This window comes from Prunus dulcis, chromosome 2 (assembly GCF_902201215.1).
Source record: "Prunus dulcis chromosome 2, ALMONDv2, whole genome shotgun sequence".
Lineage (NCBI taxonomy): Eukaryota > Viridiplantae > Streptophyta > Magnoliopsida > Rosales > Rosaceae > Prunus > Prunus dulcis.
Window position 1 is genome coordinate 14,395,807 of NC_047651.1, and position 17,135 is coordinate 14,412,941.

Sequence of the window (17,135 nt, forward strand, 5' to 3'; positions counted from 1 at the left end):
TTCATTTTAGGTCTTTGAACATATACCATGGGCAATGTTCCCTTAGATTCTTAGTGCAATTCATTTACAAAATTAATTTATGACAAAGTTATACTTATCAAGAACCAAAATCTCAAGCTAATCTCAGTACATATGTTTAATCAAGAACATTCACTTTTCTTATAACAAAGATATGCTTCTAGAGACAAGGATGACATTGCAAAAATTCGTATGGATCACAGAAATAACAGGACAACATAGTATATTACATTATACCAAATCAATTAAATAACAACAGACAAAATTTCAGAGCCTAAACCCAAAGGCCAATACAGCCGCCTCAGCCATGCATCACCACTATACTACAGAAGATCGTTTCTGGTTCTTCAACCCAAACAAATTATTGAGGTCAGGAACCAGAGTTGGAAGGGTCATAGGCTCTGGAGCCATGAAATTTACGATCTTCTCGTGAACATTATACCTGCAAAAGCATATATTTATTAATGCAGGAGCCTTCAACATTAGTTCTCGCCTAATATACTCAACAGATTCTCCAAGATAATTTCCAAAACAAAATCATAGCAGTTCCACATAGGGAACCAAAGAATTAACCTATACTGATACCTTATCTTACGACTCTTAGAGGCTCGTCTATCCACAATCTTCCTCTTCTTAGTCTGCAACTTTTTCAGAGAATAAAAGGCTGTCTCTGTAGATAACCAAATTGTGGAAAATCAGACTCATTAACAATTCGCTGGCAATATAGGTTGATTAATAACTAGAACAGCTACGCCAGAGCACTCCATTTTGAAAGTTATAGCAACTTGATTAATAGAGTTGACGATCAACTAAGCTCCAAGCCCAACATAACGGAGAGAATACAGTGACATTGACTTTGACTACTTTGGGAGATACAATGATAAACAATTGAAAATGCAAGAGTTTTTCAAAGCAATTTGAATGCATTTGTTGTTTTTGAACTACATGAACTCTTAAGATTGGCTATAGCCATATAAGCACACATTTAAAAGAATCATGTATGAAGTATGAGATGCCCCAATAGTTTACCAGAAGATGCTGGGTCAATTGTCTCAAAAAATTCTTTCAATAATTGCTGGTAAAACTCGGAGTCATCCAAAAGTTCAGGGTCGCCATCAGCCTGTGCACCAGCATCACATTGTGTCTCCTATCAGAGCACAGGAATAAAATTAATAAAGTTTTTTAAATAGAAACATAACTTTCATGAAATATCGAGGAAATTTAGGCAAACCTAACAAGCACATCAATGTGGCAAATAAAGCAAAATATTAATTAAAGGATATAATTAAAGCTAATGAAGCATGATGAGTATTAAAAAACCCATAGCCCTCACACACAGGTGGCATGGTTCATTAGCCTAAAGCAAAGGAACAAACTCATACGGGGCCATGCGAAGAATATTGAAGTAAACACCACAAATGACCCAAAAATTGTTCGAACATGATTTTTGTTTTATAAACCGGCATCCATCGTAGAGAATGGGATTTTACCCCATTGCGACATGGGAAAACTTTTAAAATCCCTGGGACATTAAAGTGCGATGTAATCTACACATGGGTCCCCAAATTGGCATAGCATTAGTGAACCCAATTATATGCAGAAGAGTAGGATTACCTCTCCCTTTGGAGTATTCTCCCTGTCAGAAACCTGCCCATCCATCTGTCAGGTATTAATTAGTAGATGTACAAAATTAAGAAAAACATATCTTCTTATGATGTTATAAATGAAAATTCTGTCTGATCATGCCCATGCAACCTTGGGAACTGTGACATTTTCAATATTTTCAATTTACAGTGAAGATTTAATATCTTACAGTGCCAAATACACCAATTGCTGATCTCCTCATCTGCATCTGCTTAACCATTCTGCTTGGATCTCTCATATAAGAAGCAACTTGTTCACTGATATTCTGCAATTGGAAAGGAAAATTCATTGATGTCGAATCTGTGGCAAAGCACGGGTATAAGTCCACTCAAAGGTCGGAGCTTGATTATAAGTTCAATCATGGGGTCAAACCTGATTAAAAGCATGCAGCTTGCTTTTAATGGCAGCAGCACCTGTGGTCACTTGTGTCTTCCTCTGCCATTTGTCTATTGATTTGTTTCTAAAAGTAGCTATGCTAAAAGATACAACACGAAAGGCCTTAGTAAGACCAAGTTACCAGTATAGAATTAATTCATTATAAAAAAAGTGCTCACAACAATGAAATGTTGAACATAGTAGAACAAAACGCCATAAATCATGAGGAAAGTTGTCGCAGCATTACTGCAAGTATAAGAGTTTTTATGGTAGAACTTTCCAAGTAAAAAAACATCTCGGCGTATATACACGTCGCTGTAGAATTTTTAAGAAAGATAAATAATTTCATGGTCCTTTGCCGGCCCCTTTAGCAAACATACTAACTTACTCCACTTTCATAAGTTGAATTTAAAATATCAACCGACTTTAAATGCTATTATTGTCTGGTACATCTCATCTGTAACAGTTACAAGAAGCTTTATAACATAGTATCATGAGGTATTAACTGTAACTACCCAATAAAAAATGATCTAGTTAGAGAAAAAATACTAAGATACTTGAATCTACCATTTAATAGAAATTCCAAAAGAAAACAGGGAACACTATTTCAAGTTTCTTTTTGCTGCTCTAAATGGATCAGCCTGGTAGTGCATGAACTAAAATTTAATACATTCAGTTTCACACAAGTATAGATAGAGATCAATACAACAAGAGCATATGTGGAGTATGATCCTTCTTCTCAAATTATCTAGAATATGATTCAAGTACCTTGAAAGCAACTGAGAAATCCGTGACCAGTCCTCATCACCATCAGCATCAATGTTATTAGATGATTCTGAATGCTTTGACCGTGCAGATTTACCTTAAGAACAGGAAACATATTAGGGCAAGCAATAAATGTATACATGCAGTATGAAGTTAATGAAAGTGAAAATAGTACTAGGACAGTCAATTAGACTAAGGTAGCCCAAAAGCTGGATTTGTCGGCTTAATCTGACTAAGCTTGCTGACTTTTTAAGCCAGATTTAAAATTTGGGCAGATCTTGGTCTACCCTCAGATCAACCTGATTTGGTTTCTATGCCTATATTATGCTTTTGACCACTGTAACAAATACCTTCCTCTGGAGTCTGGAGTGGTGACTAAATTGATGTTACCTTTAAGGCTATAATCAAAATCACCAAGTGTCTAAATTTTTGTTAAGGATAGCTATTTTATCACACCAACAGGAGCACTCTGAATTTCACACCTAATAGGCTCTAAAACATCAGCTACTGGACTGACTCGAACTCGATCAGAACTCAGCACAAACGTCACTCCAATTCAGCTGACCCAAAGCTGAACGGCAAAGATTTAGATCTGAAAATTGAACTGGTTCAAGCTCAAGCTAAATGTTTTGCAATTTGGACTGAGCTTGGGAAAGCGCTGAGCCCACTCCATCCCTCTCAATTGACACCTTGACACCCTTAGTAGTAACAAACTTGGTACCAGCATAATCCTAATTATATTCTAAATTATAGTAAATAACTATTGCATGGGAAGTTCTCAAAATTGTAGAACCCCATAATCATATGGAAGGAAGGAAACTTCAGGTATTTCCTTAAATTTCGATTTAAAAGACCTAAGTATCTTAGCTAATTGTATGTTTATAAGTTACACTCTTAACAAGGAACAAAATGGCTATTAAAAACTTTAAACACAGAATAGCAAAACCTTTCGCATATTGGCAATTCTTATCATGCAGAAAATGATAGTTAATGAACGATAATGACAGAGGGTCAATTTGCATTACAAAATACAAACAATAGTATGATGAATGTGGTTTGTACATACTATCTGTTGCTTGAACAATGGATGGGTTCTTTTCAAGTAAAGCCTGTAACAAGAAAAGTAGCATGTTGTAAGTGATGTTAGTATACACAGATGGCAATATTAGCAAACCATAATAATATATAAATTACTTATCATATTACTACAAGCTACGAAGGTAACCATAGACCAAGTAATACCAGGTAGACACTATAATTTTGTATGACGGCCATACCTCTTCTAGTTCCACTAGAGAATCCAAGGTTCTTTTTGATGCGTTAACTAGATCCGAATATGCTGCATTGACACCCTCATGTGAATCACAAAATAAAGTCCTAACTGGCTCCTGCAGATAACGTCTCATTTATGAACATAATAGTTAACATGACAAAAAGCTAGTAAAACAGGAAAAGGAAAGCTGCTGAAACAGACCTGTGGTAATCTATTTGAACTTGAGAACGCTTTCTGAAGCAAGAATCGGAACTCAAGAGTCTTGTCCCAAAGAGCCTTCAGACAAAAGGAAAACAAGAACATAGAACCAAGGGTAAGAATGAAAAACAATCATATTATAATTCACTATATAAATCTTTTTGTCAACTTTAAGGTGACACATAAAAAGAAGTATTAAATAAGGAACAATAATTTCACATTGACGAATAAAACATATTTTGTGGAAATCATAAGAGCCATTATTTGCAAACACACCTTTTGGTTCTTCACTGCTTGACCTTTAAGAAGATCTTCATCCTTGTGACGCTTTAGATTCTTTAAAATATCTCTACATGGAAAGAAAGAAAAAAAAACGAGGGACAAAATTAACTTCATATGTCAGCTGAAGTATATATGTTCTTCTGTTATTTATCAAAAACTGACAAATTACATACACATACAACTGAATTTAACCCAGATACATGACTACATACCATTTTTCACTAGAATTTTCTTATGTACGCATGTTCCTGTTGGTTTGTCATTTTTCAATAACAAAATTAAATAATTACTGAAACTTAGCCTAGAGCTAAGATACACATGGCACCAGTATTCAATTTCTATAGATACGGTCACAAACTACGTAATTTATTTAGTGACTTCTTCAGCATAATACTAAATTTCCTCATCATGAAACTGATATTCCCCCAACTTTCATATTATTTAGGTGCTACATGAAAATGCAACTTTATGCAATATTATAGCGTTACAATGGTTTGAAATTTGAGACAGAACATCAATGTAATCAACAGTGGCATATACTCACACATACCAATATAGTATGTCGTAATTCTAATAAAGCATAACAAACTTAAAAAATAAAAACAAAATAAAATGCTCATCAACAGAAGTCACTTACTGCTCCTGGTCACGAAGACTCATGTATTCTTTCTCAAGTTCTTCTATCTCAACATCTTTATTATCATCTTGCCCATCACCATTTTCCTCTTCCTCCTCCCCCTCTTCTTCATCCTCTTCATCTTCTGATTCTTCTTCATTCTCTTCATCTTCTGATTCTTTTTCCTCTTCCTGATCATCATCAAAGCCATCCTCCTCTTGCTCCATCTACATAACAATCATCAATTACAACCATAACCACGAAAATAAAACTGAATGATTACCACCCAATAAAAGAATATAGATACAAACTAACCATTAGCTCGTCACTGTTTAAATCGTCATCATCCTCAAACTCACTGTCACTGTCACTGTCACGAGCCTTTCTCTTCTGCTTTGAAGGTAGCCCCATTTTCTGACTTCTGAACCCCTACAAGTTCCAAAACCCAAATATTTAAGCAACCAATTCTTATAAATTTTGGGTATTCGTATAATTACTTCCACAAAAGTTTTAGCTTTAATGGGACATACAATCTCATTTCAAATACGCAACCAATTCAGAAATCCTAAATTCTAAAGTTAACGAATTTTCCTTGTCTCAGCTAAGAAACCAAACAAATGCAACAGAGAGGGAGAAAGAAACCCTAACCTTTCGAAGATGAAAGAATAAGAAAGACGGTGAAGAAATATGGCGACAGTTGAGGAAGAGGCAGAGGAAGTCTGAGAAGCCGTGGGTTTTGGGGGTTTAAGGTTTCATAGAGGCTAGTGTGTAGTTTGGGCTTTTAAGTGGAGGTTTGGGCCCATTTATAATGGATCCAGGTCCAGGTTCAGCATTCTCTCTTTTTTAAATTATTTCATTTTAAAAACTTGACTTTAGTATTTAAAAAACTGATTTTTATAATTTATTATTCTAAAATGGACTTTTATGGTTTTCAATAAATTCAGAGAAAAGAAATTAAGATAAATATCGAGTAACTGTACGTTTTTTTTCTTTTAATACAAATGATAATCTAATCTAAAAGGAGAGGGGGTTTCTCACACTGATCCGGATTTTCTGCCCAGATTTTCTCTTACTTTTGTTATCCGTATGCAATCTCATTAAAATTTAAGTTAAGGGCTATAAATTGGACACATCTAACTCTGAAATAAAAACCCAATTTACTCTTAATTAAAAATGATTAAAAAACCCTAACTTGACTAACACCTAAACTTAACGCCTCTGGAAGTTTTTTTTTTTTTTTGTTTTTTGTTTTTTGTTTTTTTTCCCCTTCTTCCTCCTCTGCACGGCTGCCCCCACCCCCAAAATGTTAACCCTCATCTCTGTTGAAATAGATGGAAGTTAAACACATACATATTATTGAAAGGAAAAAAAATAGCTTGGGCTGTGTTGCAAACTCAGAAACAACAGGAGCAAACTAATACCTTTTTAACTTTAACTTGCATAACTCGCATCAATTCATTCCAAATCAGTGTTTTCAAAGGCACACCTTCGCGCGCGTCGGAGCGAGGCGCAGGAAATAGCCTGAGGCGGTCGGCTCTTTCGCAAGTTGCACGTTTAGCGCAGTGAGGCGTGGGAAGGCGTGAGAAGGCTCTGCAAGGCGTGGCCAGGCTGATGAGGCGCTGCAACCCTGAACCCTTGCGTATTCTCCAAGCGGCGCGAGAAAGAAGAAGAGTGCGTGAGGAAGAAGAAGAGTTCGTGTGAATTTTTCAAGGGTTGTATGAATCGACGTCGTTTCACTTTCAGCCCTTTTAAAACTGAGATTACTTAAATGAAACGCACGTTCAGTCTTTTTTATTGCGTTTTTTCTAATTAATTAATATTTTAAGTTAGTACACGCTGTGTATTCTATATATTTTCCCAATTGGAGATTCTACTTGAATTTCTTGCCTGTAGTTGGAGCAGGGCGCTGTGTACTCAATTAAGAATTACCTTTTTTGTTAATATATTAACACATGGACTTTTATATATATATATATATATATATATATATTGTATAGTACAACAATAATTTCTACACATAGACTTATATATAGAAAAAGAAAAATTGTTATGGTTGAATAAGAATTAGTTGTACAATTTAATTATATTGTATTATTTATAAATTTTAAAATTAATTAATTAATTAATGTTCAAAAGATATACGCATCACTGCTTTAAGGCTTACGCCTCGTATAACATGACTAAAACGCCTCACATCAACACCTCGCCTTTCAAAACATTGTTCCAAGTTACACAAATGGCAAATGCTAAATAATTCAACAAATTAGGTGATGTGGGATATGATGACTGTACCCAATGCCATTAACTTCTCTCAAATGTACAATTATCGGCAGCACATGCTCCATTTCGTGGCTGAGAAATCACAACCCCCAAACCAGATGAGATTCAAATTCCAAACTTTAGTTTCTCTTCCGGAATTTCTCAATAGCCAAACATGGCATTTGAATGAGGAACAAAAACAAAACCTCGCAAACAAAAAGTGGAATTGTCTCTCTTCATAATTTGTGGGCATAAATTCCCTGTTTTTTCTTTGAAAACTTATAGTTTACTTCTATATTTTCTTTACATGACTTATGTTCTTTTTCACTCTAGGTTTCCTATTATTTGGGTAAACTTAATGATTTAATTTCCTATGCCCTTGGAGCTAGTTTTTTATTCGATGTGTCATAGGATTCTTGTTATGTTCATACTCTTCTTGGTAAGAATGTTTTTGTGTTATAAGATTGGAGAAAGAAAAGATTGATGAGCGATGCACACGTGTAGAGGAGGAAGAAGGAAAAAAAGAAAAAAAAAAAAAAAAAACTTCCAAAGACGTTAAGTTTAGGTGTTAGTCAAGTTATGATTTTTTAATCATTTTTAATTATGAATAAATTAGATTTTTATTTTATAGTCAATTTGTCCAATTTATATCCTTTAGATTAAATTTTAATGATGTGGCGTATGGAGAACAAAAGTAAAACAGATCTGGTAGAGAAAATCAGAGCAAATGGGATCCGGATCCTCTGCTATGATTTGCTATACTTTTGTTCTTCATATGCCGCCTCATTAAAATTTAATCTAACGGATTTAAAAGTTGACACATCATCCTAAAACAAAAACTCAATTTACTCCTAATTAAAAAAATTAAAAAAAATCCTAGCACCCAACTAATGGGATATCTAATGTCCAAAGCTCTCTTTTTTTCTTTCTTCTTCCTAATATGTTCTCCTCTCTTTTTTCTTTTTCTTTTTTCTCCTTCTTGCTTCAGGTTCTGTCCTCTTCTCCTTCTTGCTTTAGGTTATGTCCTCTTCTCTTTATTTACATTCATATTCATATTACCTTAGCTTTGGTTAGTGTGAATATATTGGCAAGGCTATTGTGAAGACGTGAAACGTGAACTTGATCTCATAAAGTAAGCAGGATTATTTGGCATGCTATTCGTTTTCTTTTATCCCTGATACATACTCTTATTTATTGGTTCATGCTACATATGCTTTCATTTATTGGTCCCTGCTGCATGCTTTGCTTCTTTCTTTTTCCTTTTCTTTTTTGGTTCCTATGTCTGCAACAATTCAAAATTTCTCTCTTTCTCATTGAGACTATCTAATTGGTTTTCTGTGTGTGGAGCTTTGAATTGGATTTCAATTAATGTTTTGGTATATCTACCTCCACCCTTCATTTTTAATTTGTAAATATAAATTTGACTGTTATCATTGTATAATAGATTAACATTATTATATTTGTTTTATAGATTGAGAATGAAAGATTCAGTGGCTACAATATGTGAAGATAATTTAGATTATAAGCCCATATGTGATATGGAATTTCTTTCAAAACAAGCTGCATATGAGTTTTATAATGAGTATGGGCGAAGAGTAGGATTCAGTATTAGAAGAGATTCACATAACAAGAATAAGAATACTGGTCAAATAATTTCAAGAGTATTTGTTTGTTGCAAAGAGGGTTTTCGACCGAAAGATTAGTTAACTAAAAGTTCTCGGGTAGAAACAAGTACGGATTGTAATGCTAAAATGAGCATTAAGTTGAATAAATCTAATGGTAAGTATTGGGTTAGCCATTTTATGGAAAACCACAATCATCCTCTTGTAAGACAAGAATGCACTCATATGTTACCGTCTCATAGAAGAATATCTGCGTCACAAGCTATTGAAGTAGATTTGACAACAGAATCTAGGATTCCACTTAGAAGAATTTGTTCTTTCTTTTATTATTGATGTGTAAATTTATGTCATTTAATTGATGGGAAGATTATAAACCTTTTGTCTTTTTAATGGAGATTATAAATACTTCTTCGATTCTATTTCCTACATCCTTTCTTTTATTTTCTCTTTAGCACTCTAGTTAGCTAGATGATGGCATGATGGTTTATGCAAGGAGAGAAAAAAAAGGAGAAAATGACATAAAGAGAAAGAAAAAAAAAAGAACAGAAAGAGAAATTGAATAAGGAGGAGGAAAAAAAAAAAAACAGAACAGAACGTGAATAAGGAGAAGAAAAAAAAAAGTTGGACGTTAACTACTGTTAGTTGGGTGTTAGGCGTTTTTTATTCTTTTTTAATTAAGAGTAAATTGAGTTTTTGTTTTAAGATGATGTGTCAACTTTTAAATCCGTTAGATTAAATTTTAATGAGGTGGCATATGGAGAACAAAAATATAGCAGATCATAGCAGAGAAAATCAGAGCAGAGGATCCGAATCCCATTGGATTTGTAAGTTAAGGCTCTTTTTGATTGGGCTAAACCCCAATGGCATACATTGGTTGTTTTAATTTGTAAGATTTTTATTGTTTATTATTTAATTGAAAATATTATGCTTTTACTATTTCATCCCTTAATATCTATATATAGGCAACATGATCATTGGTATGCGATTGAACGAAAGAGATTATACAAAATTTTGAATATAAGACCTTGAAGCCAAAAATTCAACGATTTTCTTTTGAGAGCTGTTATTTACATTCTAAAAAGTTCATCGAATTTCTCTTTTATATATATTTTTATAATAAATAAGTGCAGAATAACTTTTTCAAAATGCCAATAATAATTCAACATGATGACTGCCCTTTTTTTGGGGAGTACTATGATTATGTGTTACATAAAGACTTGAATAACGTAACATAACTCCAACATCCAAATTCTTAAAATCCAACACTACCACACGTGCAATGATCACCCCACTCTATCATTGTGGTATCATAGCTGGATTTCGAGCAGCAATGCATGTGATCCCACATGCACACGTGTATCTTGCTGGAGCTTTGTTCCTTGCATTTTTCGTAGGTTAACTTAAAGAACAATTCTTGCACCTCATGCCTCAATATCCTCCTACAAATTCTACTTTTTCCACCCAATATGCTTGCTTACATTGTACTCTTTGGGAGAGTATTTTAGAAAATAGAAATAAAGGGGCATGCAAGAATCTGATTAAAGTGTACTTTTGACAGAAATCTTGTTCAATATTATGTAAAAATGGAGTTGTGGGAGAGTTGTGAGTTGTGATATGAGAATTGAGGAATTCGAACTTAAAATTTCTTTCAACATTAAAAAGGAATGCCATTAAATTAATAAACGTTAGTTGATCTTATACAACTAAAAGAAACCTTTAATCACGATAACCAGTAGAATTTAAAAAAGAATTTTCTTTAACATAAATTTCAATAAAGTTATAGGGCATGTTATAGATTCAACATCCACATGAATTTGAATAAAATAGCTAAAAATGCGAATGACATGACATGTCGGTCCTATGATGATTAACATCAACATCTAGAGATCGATGCTTTATTTAATTAATATGTTAAATAAGTAGCATCTTAATTACTTGGGACAAACAAAATTAAAAAAGAAGAAACAAAACAACAACAAATCGAATGAAAAACAAAGACAAAAGAAGAGATCATACGCTACATGGGTCATGCATGGATTTGTCGGGTTGGTAGTGCAATCCATAATTGGAGGATGCACACGTGTGACAGCTAACACACACGTGGGAAGATCTTAATCATGGCCGACCAAAACCCTCATGTGCTAATCATAATGCTTAAAAATTTCATGCCCAACTTGGTTTACTAAATTATTAATATGAAAATTGGGATATGGATCATAAGTTGTTGATGAGACAAGCGTGTGGATGATACAGCTGGATGAGCGCGTGGGTATAAATGAGCTTGCAAATAAAGAAAACGAGAGAGAGTATCCAATGATTGAGAGAAATGCGTGTCTGGTTAGGGAGAGACCAAAGTGACACGCACGAGTGCAATAATGGGGCCACGTGGTGATGAGAGGCATGTTGGTGCACGTGACGCCCTCCCCACGTGATTTCACACTTTTCCACCCCTGAGCCATTTTATTTTTATTTTTCAAAATTCCACCCCTTAGCGATCGCAAAAGGCAAAATACATGGCAAAAGGCAAAGACAACTAACTAGCCTTCTACCTGCCCTTGTGGTTAAGTGCTTGCACTAACTCACAGTGGTCTTGAACTCTCTGGTTCGGAGGTTAGTACCGTATTCTCTACAAAACCCCAGAGTAAAGGCAAGTAAGTGAAGTTACTGTTTAAGTGAATGGTATATGCCCTAACTTTTTTTTTTTTTTTTTAATCCATTGACATGGCAACTCAACAACAATTATTATTCATATGAGATTAATCTATATATATAAAATAAAAGGTAGAGAATGGTGAAACATTCAAAATATCATATAATAACATTAAGAATTGAAATTATTAATTAAATGAGAATAATATGGTAAGTTCACATTTTTTTCATATTAAAAAATAAAAATAAAAACAAAATCAGATAATAAGTCATACTTTTATGGAACATAACTATCTATGTTATCTTTTCCTAATTCTAAAAATAAAATAAAAAAGAAAACCAATTGGCATATGCGTGAGCATGTGTCAATGGGCTAGTTTTATTTATATGTATGAGATTAATAAATAAAAAAAGGGAGCTGATTTTCTCCATCTTTTTTTCACTTACACTCCTTTTTATTTTTTTAATACTTTTTAATCAATTTTATTTCTTTTTATTTCTCTGTCTTTCCTATTCTACCCTTAGCATACATCACTTTAATATTATTTCTTCTTCTTTTTACTTCATTTTTCAAAATCAAAATAAAAAAGAAAAAAAAAACCCAACCCCTCATTTATTGTGCCCAAGCCAACACGTTCCTCACCTTCTCTTGCCACCATCCCCACCCAACCGCAGCCACCACCCATCTCTTCCTCCATTTATTTTTCTTTCTTTTTTCCTCACCTGCTCTCCACTCTCAATCTCCCTCCTATTTCTCTTCCACCTTGCGCTCTTCTCTCCATCTCCCTCAATTTATATCTCTCTCACACACTCTCTCTATCTCACTGCTTTATCCCTCTCACCATTTCTCCCCAAAGCAATTATCATTTCAAAATTTATATCCCCACGTAAATTAATTAAGCATACAACAAAACAAGCTCTAGTCACCTATAAGCATAGTCTAAAATATTGATAATATCAACGAAATATTGAGCATATTATTGTTTTTTCGGGTCACAGATATTTCGGAACGTACCCATACACATATCATATAAATATCGATAATGTCGAAAAATATCGATGTTGATAATTTCGCTCACACTTCAGCAATATTTTGTCAAAATATCAAAAATATCGAGGTAATGGAAAAAAATGAAGAAAAAAAAACATAAAGCACACACATAAGGGGATTCAAAACCCTTGCCATTTCACTCCTCCAACGCATTAACCATCATATTGTTTATGTTTTTATTATAATATGCTAAAATATGTATATTTATATTGTTTTGTTTTGAACAATTACATGCAAAACTATTTTGGGGGTTTATCATTTGATGACTACCCTTTACAATACACTTACTCTACACATAGAGATGATGAAGATAGTGAAAATTTTGAAACTCATAAGAACTCTGTGTGGTACTAGTCACTCATGTATCTTACTTACCATGCAATGTATAAAGTGTAAAATATTGTAGTAAATCATTATATATAAATGATTATAGTGTGTTTAATTTTATTTTATTACTACATATTTTCTACACTCACAATTTTTGTCAACTCGCTATAATTAACTTAGATAAGTTAACCCATTATGGAATGCATTTCCTTCCATTTTTTTGTGATAGATAATTGATTGAATAAACATCCTCCAAAGTTTCGATAAAATTTTTCAAGTTTTTCTTACAATTTATGTGGTTTTTATTTAAGTTTTATCGATATCGATAATATCCCGATATTTCCATCAAAATTTTTGTGTTTTTGGACTACTGATATTTCCGATACCTTGTCTTCTATTGGATTGATTAATCCCATTATCCACATATGCCAATTAATATACCATTACTTCTTTTTTTTTCTTTTTTGGATTGATTAATTACTTTTTACCTTAGTTAGCTAATTTCCAAACTACTGGTGTATTCATCTGAGTCATCAACTCTAATAGAAAATTATTTAATTTTGAAAAATGATTTTTTAATGAAAAATAATTAAAAAAGAGAGAGAGAGAGAGAGAGAGAGAGAGAGAGAGAGAGAGAGAGAGAGGGAGAAGGGGAGTTGCAAGGGCAATATATTGGGAATGCTAATGGATTTTTGGTTTTTAGCCTTACTTTTTACTTGATGAAAGGAAAAAAATTATTAAAGGCTTAATATCACAAAATGTCCCTGAGGTTTGCGAAATCATCAGATTGCGTCCTTTATTTTATTTTATTTTTTTTGTCATTTATGGTCCTTAAGGTTAATAAGTGTCCTCACAAATAGTCATTGCCGTTAGATTTCATCAAAAAGTCTATTAAGTTGATGATGTGGCACATATGTGGATCCCACATATCCAATAATATGGCGCCATGTGGACTAAATAAAAAATACATTTTAAAAAATAATTTCAAATTATAAACCATTAAAAAAAAACTTAAAAAAATTATAAACCAAAATAAAAATGAATAAAATAAAATAAATCACCACCTCCTCGATTGCACCAAACCCCCACATCCTTCGTCCAAACCCCCCACCCCCCAATATCCAGCCTCCTCCATGTCCCAACCTACTATCCCAAATCAATAGCCAACCCAAACCTTGATACGCTAGGAACCTCACCCACTGCCCGTCTAATCTCCACCACCAAAGACCAAAATTGGATGGTGGTTAGTGAAGGCCAAATGAGTGGGTTAGGTGGGCTTAGTGGTTGTCTGGGTTTGCTTGGAGGGGAGGGGGGTGGAGTTTAGGTTGGTTGCTGTCAAATAAAGAGAGCATGGAAGAGAGACAAAAAGGTAGAGAAAAGGAGGAGGGCGGGGCAGTGGTGCGGAGGGTAGGTGAGGATAGGTGCAGCTGTTGGAGGCGTGAGAGGGAGAGAAAGAGGAGACGTGGGAGGGAGGACAAAAAGGGGGAAGGGAGAATGGTGGGGGTTGGAATTTAGTGCGACGGAGAAGATGATGGTGATTTTGTTTTTGTTTTGTTTTTAATATATTTTCTTTTCTTTTAAGTTTTTTTAAATTTTTTATAAGTTTCAAATGTTTATTTTATTTAATCCATGTGGCGTCATATTATTGGATATGTGGTGGAACCCATATATGTGCCACATCATCAACTTAACAGACTTTTTGACAGAATCTGATAGCAATGACTATTTATGAGGACACTTATTAACCTTAAGGACCATAAATGACAAATAAATAAATAACGGACGCAATCTGATAGTTTCGCAAACCTCAGGGACCATTTACAAAGAAATGACAAAAAAATTGATTAAATGAGATTAAAAACAAAAGGGAGTGTAAATTGAGAAAAGGGAAGTAGGAAAATCAGGTCCTATAAAAAATTGCTAGGTATTTTTTTTTTAAAAATGAATTCTTTTGTATTTTTTTAAAGAACTTTTTTTTCTTTGTTGACGTCAACGCTTTTAGACAGTAGTTCAAGCTGATCTTGCCTTCGGGCTTGTCCAGTCTTCATGGAGCCCACCTCTTGCCCGGGTTGGATTTGCTTGGTGGGATGTGTTTTGCCAGCCTAGGGGGCTTTTTGCTATGACAAAAGGAACCACTGAAAGTGCTCTAATTAAAGTTTCATTTTTGTTATAAACTTATTCTTTTAAAAGAAAAATAATATCAAAAGAGACATAGGAGGATTGCAAATATAAATCACATTCCCTTAACTTTTTACTCATTATTTTTAAACATGTTAACACAAGTAATGTATAATGAGTTCTTTCCCTTCTCTCTTTTCGTTCCTTCTTTTATTGTTATTGTTTTGGTTTAATGAATAATAAGTTCCTTATGGTGACTTTATCTTAGTCATGTTTAGATCTGAGTCCATCATCATCTTTGTTTTGCTAATTTCTCAGTCCAATCATCACCCAAACCCTCCCTAAATCCAATTTGTATTGGTCTTCAATGATTGATTTCCTACTGCAAATAGAAATAATAATTTATCATTTACTTGGCCACTAAGGCTCCGTTGTTTAGGGATAGACTAATACATAATTAGAGTTGAATAGCAATTTACCAAATATCTCCAAAGCCTTTTCCCTTTGGTATTCTACACATAAATTGAAAGACCCATTAAAATCAATAGGGAAAAAAAAAAAAAACTTGATGATATAGTTAGAATTTAAGAAGAAAAAAAAACTCTCAAGCAACTGGCTGGTCGTGTTTCTGCCCCAAGAAAAGAGAAAAAAGTAGGTTTATTGTAAGATCCCATATCAATCAACGGAGAGAAGGTGATGTGCCTTATATATGCACACCCGCATCCATCTAGCACGAGGCCTTTTGGGAGCTCATTGGCTTCGGAGTCATGGGAACTCTGAAAGTTAAGCGAGTTGGGGGCCAGAGCAATCCTAGGATGGGTGACTCACTGGGAAGTTACTCGTGAGTTCCCAGAAACAAAACCGTGAGGGCAGAGAGGGAGGCCCAAAACGGACAATATCGTGCTACGGCGGAGTTGATTCCGGGATGTGACATTTATTGATTTTTACAAGAAGAAAATATATAATTCTAATCCTTTTGGGAATGGGTAGCGTATGTTGTAAGAAATTTGGTTGGCTAGTATGCCCGTGTGGTAATGTAGTTTTGGCTGCATAGTTTTTTGGTCTGTTGGGTATGATCCACTTGGTAAATGACTTTTAGTTTAGAAGAAATTGGGTTGCATACTAGTACTTTTAAAAAAATAATAATAAATTTTAGTAGGGCCTAATGACTGCACTATGACCATGAGGTTCTTGATTGTTAACCCAGGAATATTCGAACATTCACCCTTTCGTGCCTGATGACTTAGTCCCCGTTTCTCCGCAACCCATTAGACTTGTGTGAGTTTAAAAGTCTGAAGGTATTCAATTGTGACTTTTAAACAGTCTTTAAAAGTTTAGTTGTATTCAATTGTGAGTTTTAAAGAGTATTTAAAAGTTTTGAGGTATCCAAAATGTTAATGACTTTTAAAAACTTTGTTAAATAAATGACTTTTCAATACTTTTAAAGGTAATTCTTACTACCAAAAGTCTTGCTAATTTACACCAGACTTTATGAAAATATTGGGAAGCTGAGAAGATAGAACCAAAACGTCTCCAAACGTCTCCAATTCTTTCTTTCCTTGTTATATCAAGCATCAAGCAGATAGATCTTTTTTCTTCATGGTTAGGGCTCCACTTTGGTATCCCATTGTCATCCACTTCCTTCAGGTTAGTAAAAAAATATTGAATGTTTTTCTTCTCTTCTCATCCACACGTTTACTTTCCCTCTGTTGATGAATATTTCTTCTATTATTTTCCTCATGCTTGCATCTTGAAGCTTATCAATATTTCATCTATGTTTGCACATAATTTGCTACTGTTATAACTTTGTTAGGTGGATAACGAGTCTTCATCATCTTCACCATTACCAGGGAATGAAGGAGATAATGTGGAACAAGTTTTTGAAACTCAAGAACAACAACGAGAGAATGCTAATGAATGGAGAGTTGGTATAGCTTC

General features: G+C 34.0%; 1 protein-coding gene across 7 annotated transcripts; it reads right to left on the minus strand.

Moving 5' to 3' along the window:
• Positions 1–112: 112 nt before the first annotated feature.
• On the minus strand, positions 113–6,888 carry LOC117620273 (protein AATF). 7 transcript variants are annotated; one of them, XM_034350432.1, is made up of 14 exons: positions 6,593–6,888; positions 5,487–5,600; positions 5,193–5,398; positions 4,550–4,622; positions 4,277–4,351; positions 4,080–4,190; positions 3,869–3,911; positions 2,806–2,899; positions 2,035–2,137; positions 1,832–1,927; positions 1,639–1,665; positions 1,048–1,165; positions 604–688; positions 113–460 (listed from the first exon to the last, which is right to left on the minus strand). In XM_034350432.1, the coding sequence occupies exons 1-14, from the start codon at positions 6,620–6,622 to the stop codon at positions 337–339; spliced, it is 1,299 nt and encodes a 432-aa protein (XP_034206323.1). In that variant the 5' UTR covers positions 6,623–6,888; the 3' UTR covers positions 113–336. The 7 variants fall into 7 exon arrangements, with proteins under 7 accessions (XP_034206323.1, XP_034206321.1, XP_034206326.1 ...); XM_034350430.1 differs by having other exon boundaries at positions 1,639–1,677; XM_034350435.1 differs by having other exon boundaries at positions 1,633–1,677; positions 6,658–6,887.
• Between the last annotated feature and the right edge of the window lie 10,247 nt (positions 6,889–17,135).

What these genes read in the sequence shown, in the direction of transcription:
- LOC117620273 (XM_034350429.1), bottom strand. Translation starts at nt 6,622, where the DNA reads ATGCGAGTTATGCAAGTTAAAGTTAAAAAG. An exon ending in TGCAAGTTAAAGTTAAAAAG is followed by an intron (nt 5,601 to 6,592) that starts GTATTAGTTTGC and finishes TGGAACTTGTAG; the next exon opens with GGGTTCAGAAGTCAGAAAAT. An exon ending in TCTAAGAGTCGTAAGATAAG is followed by an intron (nt 461 to 603) that starts GTATCAGTATAG and finishes ATGCTTTTGCAG; the next exon opens with GTATAATGTTCACGAGAAGA.